Source organism: Typopeltis vanoorti, chromosome 9 (genome assembly GCF_054136105.1).
Source record: "Typopeltis vanoorti isolate ZY-2024b chromosome 9, IOZ_Tvanoo_1.0, whole genome shotgun sequence".
In the NCBI taxonomy this organism is placed as follows: Eukaryota; Metazoa; Arthropoda; class Arachnida; order Uropygi; family Thelyphonidae; genus Typopeltis; species Typopeltis vanoorti.
Window position 1 is genome coordinate 51,174,885 of NC_143557.1, and position 17,616 is coordinate 51,192,500.

At 34.0% G+C, this 17,616-nt stretch overlaps 1 protein-coding gene across 1 annotated transcript in view; it reads right to left on the reverse strand.

Annotated features, from left to right (window-relative positions):
* Positions 1-3,524: 3,524 nt before the first annotated feature.
* LOC150103036 (glutamate-gated chloride channel-like) overlaps positions 3,525-17,616 on the reverse strand; it is a 26,273-nt gene continuing 12,181 nt past the window's right edge. Inside the window, exon 4 of the mRNA XM_090398058.1 lies at positions 3,525-3,600. Coding sequence (XP_090254184.1) covers positions 3,525-3,600 — 76 coding nt within the window. The remainder of the gene's footprint in view (positions 3,601-17,616) is intronic.

A 17,616-nucleotide genomic window follows, 5' to 3' on the forward strand; every position in this document is an offset into this window, starting at 1 on the left:
CAACATTAACAACAAACCTGATCCGGAATAAAATGCTCAGCCTTATACTCCATCGAATTGTATTCGAAAGTCCGTTCATTTGTTTTATCAGAGAAAAAAAAAATTCCATCAGTCTAAGATTTAGCCCTAAAAAGGGCCTAATGAAGTTCCTCAGTTTTCCACATAATTAGCATATAAGGGGAAAAATTCGCACGGTTACCTAGAGAATTTTCTCCAAATTGTGGGAGGAGAATAACTTAATGAATATTAATACAGAATGACATTTATTCATGACTAGTATTTTAATTGATTATATATGTTAACAATTTTGTGCCACGGAGCAGTGGTCGGAAAAGCACTTTGTACTCCTCTTCATAAAGAGGGGGGGGAAACAATAGCTTTAAACTGATGGGAGGTTAAAAAACCACATTTTGTAAATTTATTATGTGCAGATGTTTATTGGATGTTAATAAAATTTACCCGATCTTAAAATTGAAAAGGATTACGATTTTATTTTGTGCCTAAACTAATGGATGTACAGGTTAACACACACAAAAAAGACAGATATTAGACATTAAAATTATTACCTAAAAATTTATGGGATTTCTGAGGCTGAACTATATTAGTTTTAAAAGTGGATGCATAATTACTTGTTGCAGCCCGGTTCATCATCTCTAAACTAGGAAGAAGAAGAAGAATACTGACTTTTTTTCTCGAAAGTTCATCACAGATGCGGATACTACTAAATGCTATGCTCCTTTTTGCTATGGAAAGATCTTAACAGTAGGTGAATTTTTCAGGGTACAGTAACTTTCTTGGTGAAATGACAGGACTATAATTAAAAAAAAAAGCTTTCTCATAGAATAGTTGATGTCTACGCTTTTATAATCAATTAAAGAATGAATTTAATTATTGTAAGATGTGGTTTGAACATACTTATTTGATTAAAAAAAAGCTGGCATCAGTCAATAAACTGATGTTGGTTTTATTTTCTAAAAAAGACGTTTACTATCCAAGCTACCCTCTATTGTGGTTGATGAATGAAACATTCCACATACGAATATTTACGAATGTAACTATTATTGTTTTTCTCATCCATAAGGTCTGTGTAAAAATTTTCACAAACGTTTTGTTTATTATGTTCGTTTTTTACATCTTGTATATATGTTTTGGTGAGAATTTTATTTAATAAGAAATACGTTTTTTATGATAAGATAATCTAAAAGTATATTTGATTTGTCATTTAATATTATTGGAGCCGCCATGTGATTTGGCGATAGCGATGTAAAGTAATTTAATTTAATATTTTAATATTCCATATGGATTACATGTATTGTAATCCTTATGGAATAACACAGAAATGTTGAATGTATGTTGTAAATTATGTTGTGTTACAGTAGTATTCGTATGTCAAATACTCGTATCGTGCGAGCATTGTAGTAATGGCAGCCAACAGTCAAGAGGAAAATACAGGAATGGATTGATGAAAATGGGATACTGTATCGGGGACAGCATGGTTTTGTGAAGGGTAGGTCATGCCTCAGTAACTTGCTCACGTATTATAACACACTGACGGCTGAACTGGATAAGGGTAATGGGTTTACAGTGATTCTACTGGACCTTGCTAAGGCCTTTGACAGGATACCACTGGAATTTTAATCAGTAAAATGAGCATATGGGGGTGGATATAGGGTTGGTGAGATGGATAGGAGGGTGGTTGACGGAGAGATATCAGAGAGTGGTTTACTCAGGAGTAGAGTCCACAAGACGGCCTGTGACTAGTGGTGTGCCACAAGGATCTGTTCTTGGACCACTGCTGTTTAATTTGTTCATTAATGATATAGGAAAGGATCTGAGAGGAAGTATTCACTTGTTTGCGGATGATGCAAAGTTGGGTAGGGCAATAGTGAATGCAGATGATGTCAAAATTTTGCAGGATGATTTGGATAGATTGGAGGTCTGGGCTAAGGAGAATGGATGTCAATTTAATGCGGCAAAATGTAAGGTTATATACATTTTGGGGTAAAAAGATTAGCAGCAGTTTTTACTACTTTGGTGGAACTGTACTCCAGGAAATTGATGAGGCACGAGATTTAGGAGTGTTGGTGGATAAGGAGTTGAAGTTTAGGGGGCACATTGCAAAAGTGGCCAAATCATCTCATCAAATCACTTGGTTGCTGAAGAATACGTTGACAAGCAGAGACAAGCAGGTTATTGTTCCTCTGTATCGAGCCTTGGATTGGGGAGGAGGTTGAGAGGATCCAGAGGCGAGTGACCAAGATGATAGCAGGTCTGTGGAATGAACCTTATGAGAACAGGTTGAGGATTTGTGGGTTGCAAAAATTGGTTGATAGGCGGAGGAGGGGAGATATGATTGAGACATTCAAATTACTGAAGGGTTTCTATAAAATTAATTCAGAAGATATTTTTGAGAACAGGGCTGGTTGTGGGAGGACTAGGGGACATCCATGGAAACTGGGCAAAAATGTGGTTAGTAAAGGTGTTAGAGCTGAGTTCTTTACTTTTAGAGTGGTGAACGAGTGGAATGGGCTGCCAGAGTCTGTGGTGGATGCTGTGACAGTGAATGAGTTTAAGGCGAGGTATGATAGATACTGTATGAATGTTGAATAGTTGTGATGAATATGATTTGGGGCCTCCCTCGATGAGTCTAATGACTCCCTGGAGTTGCCATAATAATAATAATCATAATAATAATAATAATATTTTTGTGACTCGAGTTTCACTTTGAATCTCGGTAATGAACATGAGCATTAGTTTTTTTTTTTTTTTTAAGCAGCTACGCTGAGAAAGTAAAGAGTAGGCAAGCAAGGGAACAGAGCGAAAGATGTTGTCTTCTTTGTTTCGGTAACACACCTATTATGTCGATCTGGTGCTTATCCCATTGCATAGCACAGACAAATAAATTGCAACTCCATTTTATAAATTTAGAACCGGGCCGTGCTTTCGAGTATTTTACATTGCCTGAATCTCACCAACATTTTACGCCACATAGCGGAACTACCGAGTTAAGTTCTAAAATTACGGAAAAGTTTTTATATGCATTTTGAGTAACTTTCCACGGATACGGAACTGTGAAGCCAATAACAGAAGTACAGTATGATATATCAAGCCTTTGTATGTGAAAATATTTTGTGCTCAATTAAAGGCAAGTGATTTATATTTCAAGGGGCAATTTGGAATCTGCGGTGACAATTATAGCATTGGAAATGCATTTAGAACTGCTCAATTAATACAGTATATTCCTGCTGTTTGTGAAATTTTTCTTCATGCCTACATTCATAAAACTGAAAGATAGATGAAATGAAGGAAACTTCCATATGACCAAGTGAAACTACAGAACTTTTAACTGAGTGCTGTTTTCAGTTTGTTTTGTAGAAATATTTCGTTTTGCTTCACAATATTGAGTAGAGTATGAGAGAAAATTGAGTCCATTTATGTTATTTTAAAATGGCCATTTAATTAATCTTTCTACGTGTTATTACATAAATATATATTTAAAGTAAATATTTATTTTTTTTTAATAATTAAGCTTCATTATTTAGAACACAACATATTGATCCTGAAGTCAATGCACTATCAAAGATACGAATCTGGAACATTCTAGCCAACAAAAAATAAAATTACATATAATTGTTATTTTACTCCAAGACTGTTTTTAATATAGGTTGGACATAGCGAATGGAGAACATGGGGAATAACATACGTGGAGCAGATCAAGCTCACACACATATTAAAGTATAACAATCTCACATTAATAATATAACAAACTGACGCAGCCAATAGAATGTGAGAATGAAGCTTTAATATAAGTCTGATTTTATGACGGCTGGGAGATTGTATGCTCAGTTTTCTCAAGATGTTAACTTTCTTTAAATTAGCTTTGCTTACTGTTGTCTCTACTAGTATCTGTCTGCTATCAACGTAAATTAAATACAATAATGAAATTTACAAAATGATAATAAATCATTTTTGGTGGACAAAATAATTCAAAGATCACTTGTACACTGACAAGTAGAAATAGAGAGCTTATTATCCCTCTTTAAGGTTGATATGGACACCACATTTTGATTACTGTGCACCACAGATTTTGTATGGATTTTAATGAGAATGAGGAAGTGGTGGAGAGGATCCAGAAACGAGTGAGCAAGATGGCGACAGCTTTATGAAGAAAGAAGAAAGAGGCGTTTTATAAGTTAGATGCAGAAAGAAATTTTTCACATGACAAGAACGTCCAGAACAAATGTAGTTAGTTAAGTAAAGATGGGAAGACTATATTTTTTATTTGGATAGTAGTGAATGAGTTGAATGGTGTGCCAGAGTGCTTGTGGAAGTGTTTCATCAGTAAATGGGTATTATGGTACTCATCTTAAATTCGATTACTGATGAAGCACTAAGATATTAGAATTTAAGGCAAGTGTAAACTTCCGATAATGAGTCTTCAGATGGAGATGTCAGTATAATAATAATAATAATAATAATAATAATAATAAATCATGTAGCAACAAACCTTCGTTAACGAACTAATTGGGTATCATTCTGTGCAACCTAAGTAGAGTTAGTTGCGAAATATATTCTAGGCGTCCATTGTTCACGAATTATTTCCCAGCACTGCACACATCCAATATGGGGGGGGGGGGGGGGGTTGTAAATTGAAACAAGACGATAATGATCAGATCAGGCTTCTCTCTGGGCTAACTCTATTCCGTAAATGCATACCTATGTCAGTTACTCATAAATGTGAAAATATGCGCATGATGATGTAAGAAGAGTGCAAAACGTAGTAGACAGCATCTCCTAAATTAGATTATGTAAATTATGCTTTTATAAATAAATAAATTTATCTATTTATTCATATTTTAATATTTCAAATATAATAAATAACGATAATGAAGTAGAAATTATAACGTCCCATAAATTAACTGAAATTTAAACATTTAAACACCCGGAAAAGATGGTATAAATGTTGAATTATTTAAATATGCCAGCTTGAAATTATATAATGGATTATTAAATCTAATAAATAAAATTTGGAAATCAGGAACAGTCTTAAACGCTGTTAGAAGAAATCTTTTATTAAATTAAATAAATAAGGATAAATCAAGAAGTCTACTAGACTTTGCGCATATTATAACACACACAGTAGCAATACTAAGAAAAAAATTAACTACAAATTTTTTTCTTTCAATTTTGATTCAATCTTCACTTTAAAACAATACAGACAAAAAATACTGTTGGTGGTGGTGGTGATGATCGGCGGTAGATGGCGTTGATGGTAGTTTTGTGTAGTGGGAGAATTAAGTAGTAGGGGGAGACGGTTAGACGTGTGTAGCAGAGTGGGGTAGAGGGCCCTACTGCGAAACCCTTGGACTCCTTGGAAATAATAATGATGATGATGATTAATTGAAAAGCAAAGAGAATTCAACTTAAATACTCATATCTTATTCATAGATTATAAAAAGCGTTTGATCGAGTAAAAATAAATCTTTTTTTTTTAATATCCTACAAGAATGGATAATAATAGAAATGTAGGCAGAGAGGATAAGAATAAAACAAAACAAAACTTACATCATTGAGGAATAAAAATAGTTTTAAATAATAAATCAATAGAAAAAGTTAATAATTTACTATCGCATATAACATAAGTTACGCTGAAGAAACATATCCAAGTATAAAGTTAATAAATTCATAACAAAAACTATTTGCATTATTAATGTAAGTTTAATACAAAGTAATGTAAAGCAATGCAAATCCTCAACTTTTAGCTAACCCTGTTAGCTAAATACCTGAAAATTAATTCATTATTTTTCTCTATTTTATTTTCTTTTATCGTTTTTATGCACGAAACAATTAAAAACAATACTTATTTCTGATAACATAAACTGTTATGTATGTGCTTACCGTATTGAACTCTCACGTAGAATATAATAAATGACAGAACATAATATTTTTACACTTTTGTGAATAGAATGTCACCCAACAGACAAGTAAAAATATTAAAATATGATTCAAAAGATAACGAAATAGAAAAATATCATTAGAATGATGGTATGATATCTCAAAATTATGTTCTCATACAACATTCCAAATTGTAAAATGGACGATTTAAACCGGCCATTTTACAGTTTCGAATGTTGCTAAAAAGATCAATATTCACTTACGTTAGTTTTATTGCATTATTTCTGTTTATACTTATTATAAATATAAAAATATTTATAATTATTTTAAATGCAATGAATAAATATTCAGTGCTGCTATATTTAAAGAAGTGAATGTTTATCTTTAGCAAGAATATACAAAAATAACAAAAACAGTCCATTAATTTTTGTCGGTTTCTTATTCCAACAAAGTGCGCAGTTACGAATGCGTAAAATATTAGCATAACTGAACAAATGGCCAAATTTCAAACCTTCAGTTGTCAGACCAATTCGACAGATTTTTTTTTACACTGATTAAATCACAAAAAATAAATTAATTAATAAAATATAAGAATTGACAATTATTCATAAGACTATTACACTTTTTTATAAAATCTTTATCAAGCTTTATTTATTTGGAATGTTGCTAAAAAGATCAATATTCACTTACGTTAGTTTTATTGCATTATTTCTGTTTATACTTATTATAAACTTATTATTATGTTACAAAAATAAAGCTACTTGATAAAGATTTTATAAAAAATATAAGAATTGTTGAAAAACATCACCTACCACTATCAACTGGAGAATTCCGGAAGCAAAAACTAATTTCTTCGTTTGGTGTTAACAAACATAAAAATCACGCCATTTTTGCCTTTCAGATTACTATAAATGGTGAGATGACCTTATCACGATACTGAAGCCACTAAACAGGCACATAATTTCGGATAAAACGTTTAGCTACCATGAGAACAGGTAATAAGCGAAACTTGATACGTATTTTATCTTTGAAGAAATCTGTACAAACACAATGTCCACCGTTCTAATTGTAGCAATAACTAAAAACACTACTTTCTCTCGAGCGACTTCCTAGTGGCTCGTGAGATAGTCACATGATCAATTCTTAGAGTTTGTTTACAATTAATTTTAAGAAGAATAATCAGAAAATCTCTATTTGCATTGTTATCATTTTTTCTTAAGTGATAATATTAATATTAGAATTAATATACTTTTTATTACCTTTTACAACTCATTTTATAAATAATGATATAAATGCGAAAACAATGCATATTTCTGATAACATACTGTTAAGACTCTAAATTAGAGCCTTACATACTGTTACACATATGCTGACTACATTAACTGTCACTAGGGGCATAGAAAGCCAACCTCAATTCTGAGACAAAAATTTCTATCTTAGTCACGAAATACTGTTTTAAATGACCGCATAATTGTACTGTGAAAATTTTTGTTCATGGAAAAGAAAATATGGAAGACGGCTTCAATCCGTTGAGGGATCACAGCATCTTTCTGACTAACACTACAGTTCAGCTGACAAAGCTTTTCCTATCCGATAAGGTGGCGAGTATCGCTGTTTACTCTTCGTATGACATTTTGTTTCCATCACAGAGTAACTGTGATGGCAGCAGTATCATCTTCGTTTCCGATTTAATATAAATGTACTTTCATTGTAAGCAAGGGGGGGAGACTGCAGCTCAGTCAGTAACGTTGATGAATTGTAGTTAGAAGGATGTCGGTTAGAATCTAGGATAGGAATAACCTTTACACAGGATTTTCAAATGAGAGATAGAGTTACTGTTTTAGACAAAGGTGGCAGGATTTTCCTTTCGGAAAATCAGATTTTTTTCTTCCCGCAAAATAGGTAATAGATAAACCAGCCAGCAGAACACACAGTTAACAGAGGAGATACTCTGTCTCACAACATTTGTTGATTCGGCCATAATTCCAAACAGATTAACAAATCCTGAGGAAAGAGTTCATCTGAACAATCTTTCGGAGCTTTGACCTATGGTGAGTCATTTGATGTTGACCGTTCGCTCTCTCTCATGACATGTCACCTCACTGCGTTGTGTAGTGCAGTATCAAACACGAAAAGTACATTTTTTCTTAAGAAAAAAAAAAGTATACACTTTCTGTAACATTTTTGGGTGTGTTATTATTTATAATCCTATTTTGCAAAAAAATATTCCGGACAGTTTTTTATTTATTTATTTATTTATTATAACAATGAGAACAAGTAATAAACCATATTACCAGCAATAGATGCAAGATAAATTACTGTTCTTATGTACAGAAAAATAAATGGAACATAGTATAGAGTTATTATAGGCTCTGTTGTTATTATTATTATTATTATTATTATTATTATTATTATTATTATTATTATTATTTGACACCTCCAGGGAGTCCAAGGACTCATCGAGGGAGGGCACCAACTCCACAACTCTCCGTCTCCCTCTGATATAAGTGGATTACCAATCACTTCGAACTATAATAGCAAAATTAGTACTTCTGAGATATCCACAGTGGTTAAAGTCATTAAAAGTATATACGATGGAGAAAAGCAAAAAAACTGACCATATAACTTTTCAACTGAAAAGTTATATGGATCAAACAATTGGAAAGTTATATGGGTAGTGACTAATCACGCACACACCTCAGATAATATGGACATATTTCACTACCGCAGTATATGATCGAAGGATGCTTCTCCTGGTTTGTATACTTGGATCCCTTGTCCAATGTCCCCAAAATGAATACTGAACTAAAACCAGCTTCGTAGAGGTGATGCAGTAGAAATGGCCTAGTGTAGCAACATTGAGTTTCCTAAAATTGTTAGTTTGATTCCAGGATGCGTCTCTGGACTCCATTGAAATACCATATAATAATAATGATGATACACCATTCATACTGCAACGACTATGGTGGAATTGGTTGGAGGAAATGGGTTCAAATTGCACTGGTTAGTACACAGCTCCAATCTGAATCATGCATTTCATTTTAATTGTTTCAACGTCGGTTGAGTTAGAGGCTAACACGTTCAACTTGACTACAACAAGTGTAAAATATTTTGATAAAATAATGGAAAGTACTTATTTTCTTTTATTAAAATTTGCAATCAAAATCGGAAGGATGGCATACAGAGGTTTGTGAAAATAAAAGGTTTGTGAAATAGTCAGTTGTTTGAATATGTTTTTGCAGCATACTGTATATATGGATATTTTCCAAGCCACAGGCTAGAAATAACCATTTTGTGTCTTTATTAATCCTGAATAGTTCATTTGATTTTTAACTAAGTTCAAATCTGTTTGAATTAGTAAAAGGTTTATGAAAATTTTAATAAATGCAATTTTATCAAAATGAAAGCAATGTGCAATACTTCGCTCCCACCCGAACGCATACAGACACATCAGGTTTAATATTCATAATATTAATTAATTGCTAGCATATTCCTTCAAGTAATGTATCCAGTATATAGTTGTAAATATGGTAAATATAACAGGGAAAACAATACAAGATATGCTATCTAAAGATTCACAATATTTAAAAAATTGATACATTTTTACTTCTTTCAGAGTTCTAAGTTTCTTCAGCTCATGGGGCACGTTAGACAATTTCTGACATGATATCTCATTTCCGTTTGCTTTTTCTCTCCTTGAGTGACTTATACTCCAGGCATGAAGAGGTTTTTCCTCACTTACGCCTCTTTTCTCAGACTAAATCAAAGAAAAGCATAATGAAATAAGATAGTCATACATCCTAACATAGACAAAACAATTTCTGTAACCAAAATATTTATATAATGTTAATTATATTTATCTATTCATATCTAAAAATGCATGTTTAAGTGTTCTAAATGCATCTCTTATGTAGAACCCAGAGGAATATCTCTCTCTCTCTCTCTCTCTCTCTCTCTCTCTCTCTCTCTCTCTCTCTCTCTCTCTCTCTCTCTCTCTCTCTCTCTATTATATATATATATATATTAAAAACAATTGAATTACGAGAACCGAAATTTAAATAAAAAGGTTTTAATATAAAAACACGACTAGTTTCGGCTTGTAACAGCACCATTGTAGAAGGTATCAATTCTCCGACGTACAACCATTCAAAAATCTTGCCAAATACCTCAAATGTTTTTCAGGCAAGTCACCATCCTTTATCAAGAACGCAACAGAATACACAACAAAAGATATAACAGTTAACGAAGATGAAATCATGGCTACCTTGGACATAACTTCTCTGTTCACTAATCACCCAACAGATGAAGTCCTAACATTATTGAAGGACAAGTTATCCAAAAAAATGTTAGCCTTGCTTACACATTGCATCAATATTCCGGTTACTTCAGATTTCAAGATACTATATACAAGCAAAATCATGGACTGGCTATGGGTCCCCAGTGCTTTATCCCCTGTACTCGCAAATATTTACTTAGATGATTTTGAAACCAAGGCTATCTCTTCCTTTATTTTAACACCTAAAGTTTGGAAACGTTATGTGAATGATGTCTTCATTGTTTGGAGCCATGGACATGAATCCCTTATGGTTTTCCTCGAACATCTCAATAGCCGACATCAAAGTATTAAGTTTACTGCCAAGTTTGAAACGGATAATTCCTTGCCTTTTCTTGATGTCAAACTGACTCGCTCTTCTGGTAAATTCAAAATATCGATATATAGAATGCCCACACATACCAACAGATATCTGCACAATCAGTCCCATCATTTCTCTCCTCATAAGCTTGGAATAATTTCCACCTTGGGACATAGAGCCCGTTCTCTTCTGGATGACCCAAATCAACTTCTTACAGAAATAAACCATTTCAAAACTTCTTTCAAAGTTAATGGATATTCCAAGAGAATCATTGAAAGATTCCTTCTTAATCCTCCTAGACATCGTTCAGAAGAAACAAATAGATTCAAAGGCAATAAAACCATTCCTTACATAAGTACAGTTTCACATAAATTAGCAAACGTTCTAAGAAAATACAATATCAGAGCCTTGTTCACTCCACTTCCAAAGATCCGTTTCTTAATAAGCCAAAAAAACCTTGTCGTCGTCATCTCAAATACCTTGGTGTACATAAAATATTGTGTGATCGTGATATTCCTTATTTTGGACAGACAGACAAATCTGTTAAATTACATATGGAAGAACACATTTGGAACATTGCTTACAAGAGACAGCGAGCGAGTGCATTATCAAGTCATATCCTTTTCTCGGCTAATCCTAATGATGAAAGCCAAAGTCACCAAGTCTGCTGGGAAAAATCTACTAACATCTTCCGTTGCAATGATGAACTAGAGAGAAAATCGTGGAATCTAGAAAATCATCTTCAATCCTGTTCATCTAAATAATAACTTGAGCTGTAACCTCCCAGATAGTCATTCAGCTGTAATCAGGTACTGGCGTTCATGAGATGCTACTAGCACGCACTTTCCCAACAATACAAAAAACGAAAGAACAGCTTTAAATACAACCACAACGATTTAATGTCAGTTATGTATAGAGACTCTCTATGATGTTCATAGTTTATTTAAGCTTCAGTGTTTTAGTTTTTTCTTTTTTCCTTCCTTTATAATGTCACCTGATGAAGGCTGTTACAGGCTGTTACATTAAAAATGAACGTGTTAACATGTTCATTGCCAATCAAGCGATATCGCGTGATGCGAGTTCTCACCAAACGGCCTATCACGCGTTATCGCGTGGACGTCGCTAACTAAATAAAAAAATTTTAAAAAAAATTGGCCACCAGACGAAATTCCAATTTTCAGCTTGGCAATGAAAGTGTTAAAAAAATATGTATGTTAACCGAGTTAATGATCATTCTTTCATATATATATATATATATATATATATATATATATATATATATATATATATATATATATATATATATATATATATATATTATTATTATTATTATTATTATTATTATTATTAAGAGAGACCTACAGGGAGTCAGAGACTCATCGAGGGAAGCCACATACTAAACACACCAGCTATCGTATTTATTCTTGAATTCATTCACACTGCTTGCACTCGTAACATCCAACGGCAACATTCCAATCATGCACCACCCTCTGAGAGAAAAATCCAGCCCTCACACCCTTCTTGGCTACCTTCATTCTCAGCTTCCAAGCCCTCTCGTTCTTTCCCCACCCTCCATTATTGAAAAATTCCATCAATTGAAATCCTGTATGACTCCTTTCAGAAGTTTGTAATTCTCAATCATATCACCCCTCTTTCTCCTGTTTGCTAGTGTCTGCATTCTACAAATTCTCAATCTGTTTTTATAATCAGTATTCCACAATCCTGATATCATTTTTAACGCTCTCCTTTGTACTCTCTTCAATATATCAGAATCACAACGGAAACCAGGAGACCAGATCTGCGCACAATAGTCCAAGTGAGGGCTTATCAAGGCCTTGTAAAGTGGCCTTGATAAGCCCTCCAATTACCTTATCTGTACATGTGAACGTTCGTTTCAGCATTGCTATTATCTTTTGAGTTGTATTCGCAATCTTTGCACACATGGCCTCTAAACTTCAACTTCCTATCTATTAACACTCCAAGATTCCTAGCCTCATCAGTTTGTTCTAGGCTAATCCCACCAATATAATACGACATTGGATATCTAGCCATGCCGAAGTGAATGACTTTACATTTACTGACATTGAACTGACACCCATTTTCTCATGCCCACAATTCCAGCCTATTCAAATCATTCTGCAAAGACTGCATATCAGCAGCATTCCTGATTACCACACCTATTTTTGCATCATCAGCAAATAACTGAATGTCGCTTGTCAAATCCTTCCCAATATCATTAATGTATAGATTGAATAACAGTGGACCAAGCACTGATCCTTGTGGTACACCACTTGTTACCTTAAACCTTGCAGACACAGATCCCCCGTATACCACTTTTTGATATCTGTCAGTCAGCCGTCCTCTTATCCATGCTAATATTGTATAACGCAAACCCATTTAAATTTTCCCATTCCCACAATTCTAGCCTATTCAAGTCATTCTGCAAAGACTGCATTATATATATATATATATATATATATATAAAGTATTTTACCTTGGGTATAATAAATGTTAAAAATACCAAGCAATTTTAAATCTGGTTTTACTTTACTCCATTTCCCAAGTAAGCAAACAGACAAACAAGTCAAGTTTGCGCCTGCAAGTGATGCAAGTCTAGCTGATCCTACAGGTAATGCAAGACCAAGGCAACTCGTGGTAAAGGTGGCATAAGCTCTGATCACTAATCTTAATATTTACCTTTCTAGCCTGGGTCCCACTGATGAGACCTCAATAAAGGTCGAAACCGATCTGGGTAGTGGCCCCTTGCCTTTAATACAAAACATCATACATCCCCTTCTTGGAGATGTGTTTTGGTATTAAGGGTAAATATTAAGATTAGTGATCAGAGCTTATTCCACCTTTACCACGAGTTGCCTTGGTCTTGCACTACCTGTAGGATCAGCTAGACTTGCATCACTTGCAGGCGCAAACTTAACTTGTTTGTCTGTTTGCTTACTTGGGAAATGGAGTAAAACCAGGTTTAAAATTGCTTGGTATTTTTAACATATATGTGTGTGTGTGTGTGTGTGTGTGTGTGTGTGTGTGTGTGTGTGTGTGTGTGTGTGTGTGTGTGTGTTAAAGATATCAAGCTATTTTAAACCTAGTTTTAATCCGTTTCCGAGTAAGTAAGCAGACAAGTAAGTCAAGTTTGCGCCAGCAAGTAGTGCAAGACTGGGTGACCCACACGAACTGCAAGTCTTAGGCAACTCGTGGTAAAGGTGGAATAAGTTTTGATCACTATTCTTAATATTTACCCTTAATGCAAAGCACATCTCCTTGAGGAGATGTATGATGCTATGCATTAAAGGCAAGGGGGCCACTACCCATACAGGTTTCGAGACTTGCACTACTTGCAAGCGCAAACTTGACTTACTTGTCTGTTTGCTTACTTGGGAAATGGATTAAAACCAGGTTTAAAATAGCTTGTTATCTTTAACGTATATTATACCCAAGGAAAAACACTTTCTACATTATATATATATATATATATATATATATATATATATATATATATATATATATTATATGTTAAAGATATATATATATATATATATACAGGGTGTTCGGGATAAATTTGACAGTTTCGTAAGGAAAAAGAAAATCTTCTTTGTATCTATTAAATTTAATGAATTGACAAAAAAACATTACAGGCAGAGTTAATTACAATACTATCAACAAGATTTACTCAAAATAACCACCATTAGCATCGATCACAGCTTCAATTCTGCTTCGGAACCTCGAACAAGCTGATGCTACAGTCTCCCTGGGAAGGGCCGCAAAAACTGTTTTAATTTTATCCATTAACTGGGCTTTTGTATTACTGGAAGTGCGATTGGTGTCTTTTTCAACTGCGCCCCATACAAAATAATCCATAGGGTTAAGGTCTGGGGAGTTTGGAGGCCAAACATTTGGACTGGTGAAGTCGTAGAAATTTTCAGACAACCATTTTTGACTTTTCCCAGAGGTGTGGCAAGGGGCCGAATCCTGCTGCCATACATACGGCCTACCATTGGCTACCCTTGTTATCCAGGGCTTGACTACAGTTAGCAACTCCACGAACAAAGCCCGAATTCCAATGCCAGGGCTCTTCAACACCTGTTCCTGCAGATTTGCGAGGAATTCTGCTGTACGAACGCAATCAGATCGTCTGCTAGGGATCTTTCTTCTTGCTACATCCTCGTAGTCACCATTGCAAGTCTCTAGTTCATGCCTGATTGTTTTTACTGTATTCAGGGAGCATTGGGCAGCAGTCGTAATATCCTTATTTTGATGGCGGGCACGAATCATCATGATACAAGTTATTCTCTTCCATGATTCAGGTGGGTTCCAGCTATCCATCCTTTCTGACATCTTGTATATGAATGAAGAAGGGTCCAAACTTTTAAATGAAGAGAAGTGTGTGTTAATACATGTAACTTACGGAAAAATATAATTAATTATAAATATGTCAAATTTATCCCGAACACCCTGTATATATATATATATATATATATATTATATGTTAAAGATACCAAGCAATTTTAAACCTGGTTTTACTCCATTTCCCAAGTAAGCAAACAGACTAAAAGTCAAGTTTGCGCCTGCAATTGATGCAAGTCTAACTGATCCCACAGGTAGTGCAGGAGCAGGGCAACTCGTGGCAAAGGTGGAACAAGCTCCGATCACTAATCTTAATATTTACCCTTAATGCCAAAACACATCTCCAAGAATGGGATGTATGATGTTTTGTATTAAAGGCAAGGGGCCACTACCCAGACCGGTTTCGACCTTTATTGAGGTCTCGTCAGTGGGAGCTAGGCTAAAAATACCAAGATTTAGTAATACAGAGCTTGTAAGTATTTCGCCAAAACAAGTTACCATAAGGTGTTTTAACCTTATTAAATAAAAATCTCTGGAGGAGATATAAATGTAGAAAGTATGTAATAAAATTTTTAACTTGGGGATATTGTATATTAGGATAACCAAGTTATTTTATAAACTTGGTTATTTTAACTCCTAATCCCAAGTATGCAAACAATTAAGTTTGCGCCTGAAACAAAGTTCAAGTCTAAAGATGGCACAACACCAGGGCAACTCATTGTAAAGGTGGGTAAAGCTCTGATAACTATTCTTAATATTTTCCCATAATGTAAAGCACATCTCACTAGAAGATGTATACTGCAATTCATTATGAGTTGTGTCACTACCCAGACCGGTTTCAACCTTTTTTGAGATCTCCTCAGTGAGTAGCTAGACCCTAAATACCAAGGTTATAGTAATACGGAGCCTTATCAACTTTATCTATAGCAGTTGCAACAAGGTGTTTTTATTTTTAATAAAAATCTCTGGATGAGATATAGATGTAATAAAATGTAATAAGATGTATTGCTATAACCTTGGTATTTAGGGTCTAGCTACTCATTGAGGAGACCTCAAAAAAGGTTGAAACCGGTCTGGGTAGTGACCCCACCTATAATGCATTGCAGTATACATCTTCTAGTGAGATGTGCTTTACATTATGGGAAAATACTAATACTAAGAATAGTGAACAGAGCTTTACCCACCTTTACAATGAGTTGCCCTGGTGTTGTACTATCTTTAGACTTGAACTTTGTTTCAGGCGCAAACTTAATTATTTGCATACTATAATGATTAGGAATTAAAATATCCAAGTTTAAAAAAAGTTAAAAAAAAACTGAGAAACACACGAAAAAATATTGCAGTACATAATTAACATGAAAAAACGTTGTAGTTATATTTAAGTTACATTTACATTTAAGACTGCAAGCACGCATTCACCAAACAATGCCACGATTGAAAGAACAACTTAAATGTAACTACAATGTTTTTTCATGTTAATTATGTACTGCAATTTTTTCCTGTGTTTCTCATATGTTTTTTCCTGTGTTTTTGCAATTTTTTCCTGTGTTGCAATAAAAACACTGAAGTTTTTTTAAACTTCAGTGTTTTCATTGATGTTTCCTATTTTTAAAAGACACCTGAAGAAGGCTGTCAAAAGCCGAAACTAGTAATATGTTATACCATTAAAACCTTACAATTATTCTCGGTTTCAGTCATTACATTCTCTTTATACAAATATATATATATATATATATATACATACAGCAACTTGGGTGTGCAAGCGTTCGGCCAGTTTGTAACCAAGATTCTGTGGATTCAAATCCCACTGAGGCCTGGATGTTTGTAAAGAGCTTATCTGTCAGCAATAAATAATTTTGATTGTCCATTAATACCTCACCATGATTCTTATTGAAGGTCACCATCCATGTGCTACAGCGAAATTCGAATCCGCAGTGTTCAAGTCCAATTATAGAAACAATATCCGTTCAGCCATCTAGGTTATTATAATATATATGCAACAATATATTATAATATATATTTGAAATTGAAATCCACTTCATTGGATTTTAATTTCAAAATACTTATAAAACTCAACGAAAACTAGTTTTTCTTTGCTAGTATCTTATCCCTTTTTATTTAGCAATACAGCATCTTATATGAAGTCAAAAAAAGCACAACATTAATACGATTCTGTGGTTTTTCATTTGATTACTATGTGCTTGAAGTCTAAAACTACTAACATACAATATGTATATACTGAGAATGCATCCAAATTATTCAACCTTACCTTTCTTCTTGATCTTGCATAGTAGGTTGCGGAATACTCTACTAAAGAGCAGAATACCATCACTATGCACACGAACATCCAGATGTCCAATGCTGTCATGTAACTTACTTGTGGTAAAGCTGAACGCACGTGAATCTCTTGAGTGGAGAGTGTCAATAGCGATGTCACTCCAAGAGTTATCCTAGCAGGTGCAGCATTAACATCCAACCAGAAAGAAAACCAGGACATAATTACTATTAATGCACTTGGTATGTAAGTATTGACCACATGGCAGCTCACAAAACGAACGAAAGTAAAATGGGCTTCCAATAATGAGTAATTGCCTATCACAAAAAAGACATAATGATTATTTTACCAATAATTTTAAAATGTGGGAAAAGATGTGTAAAATGCAAAAATTATACTTCAGATATACCATTTAGTTTTTTTTTTCAGACACACAATCGCTATACTAATACA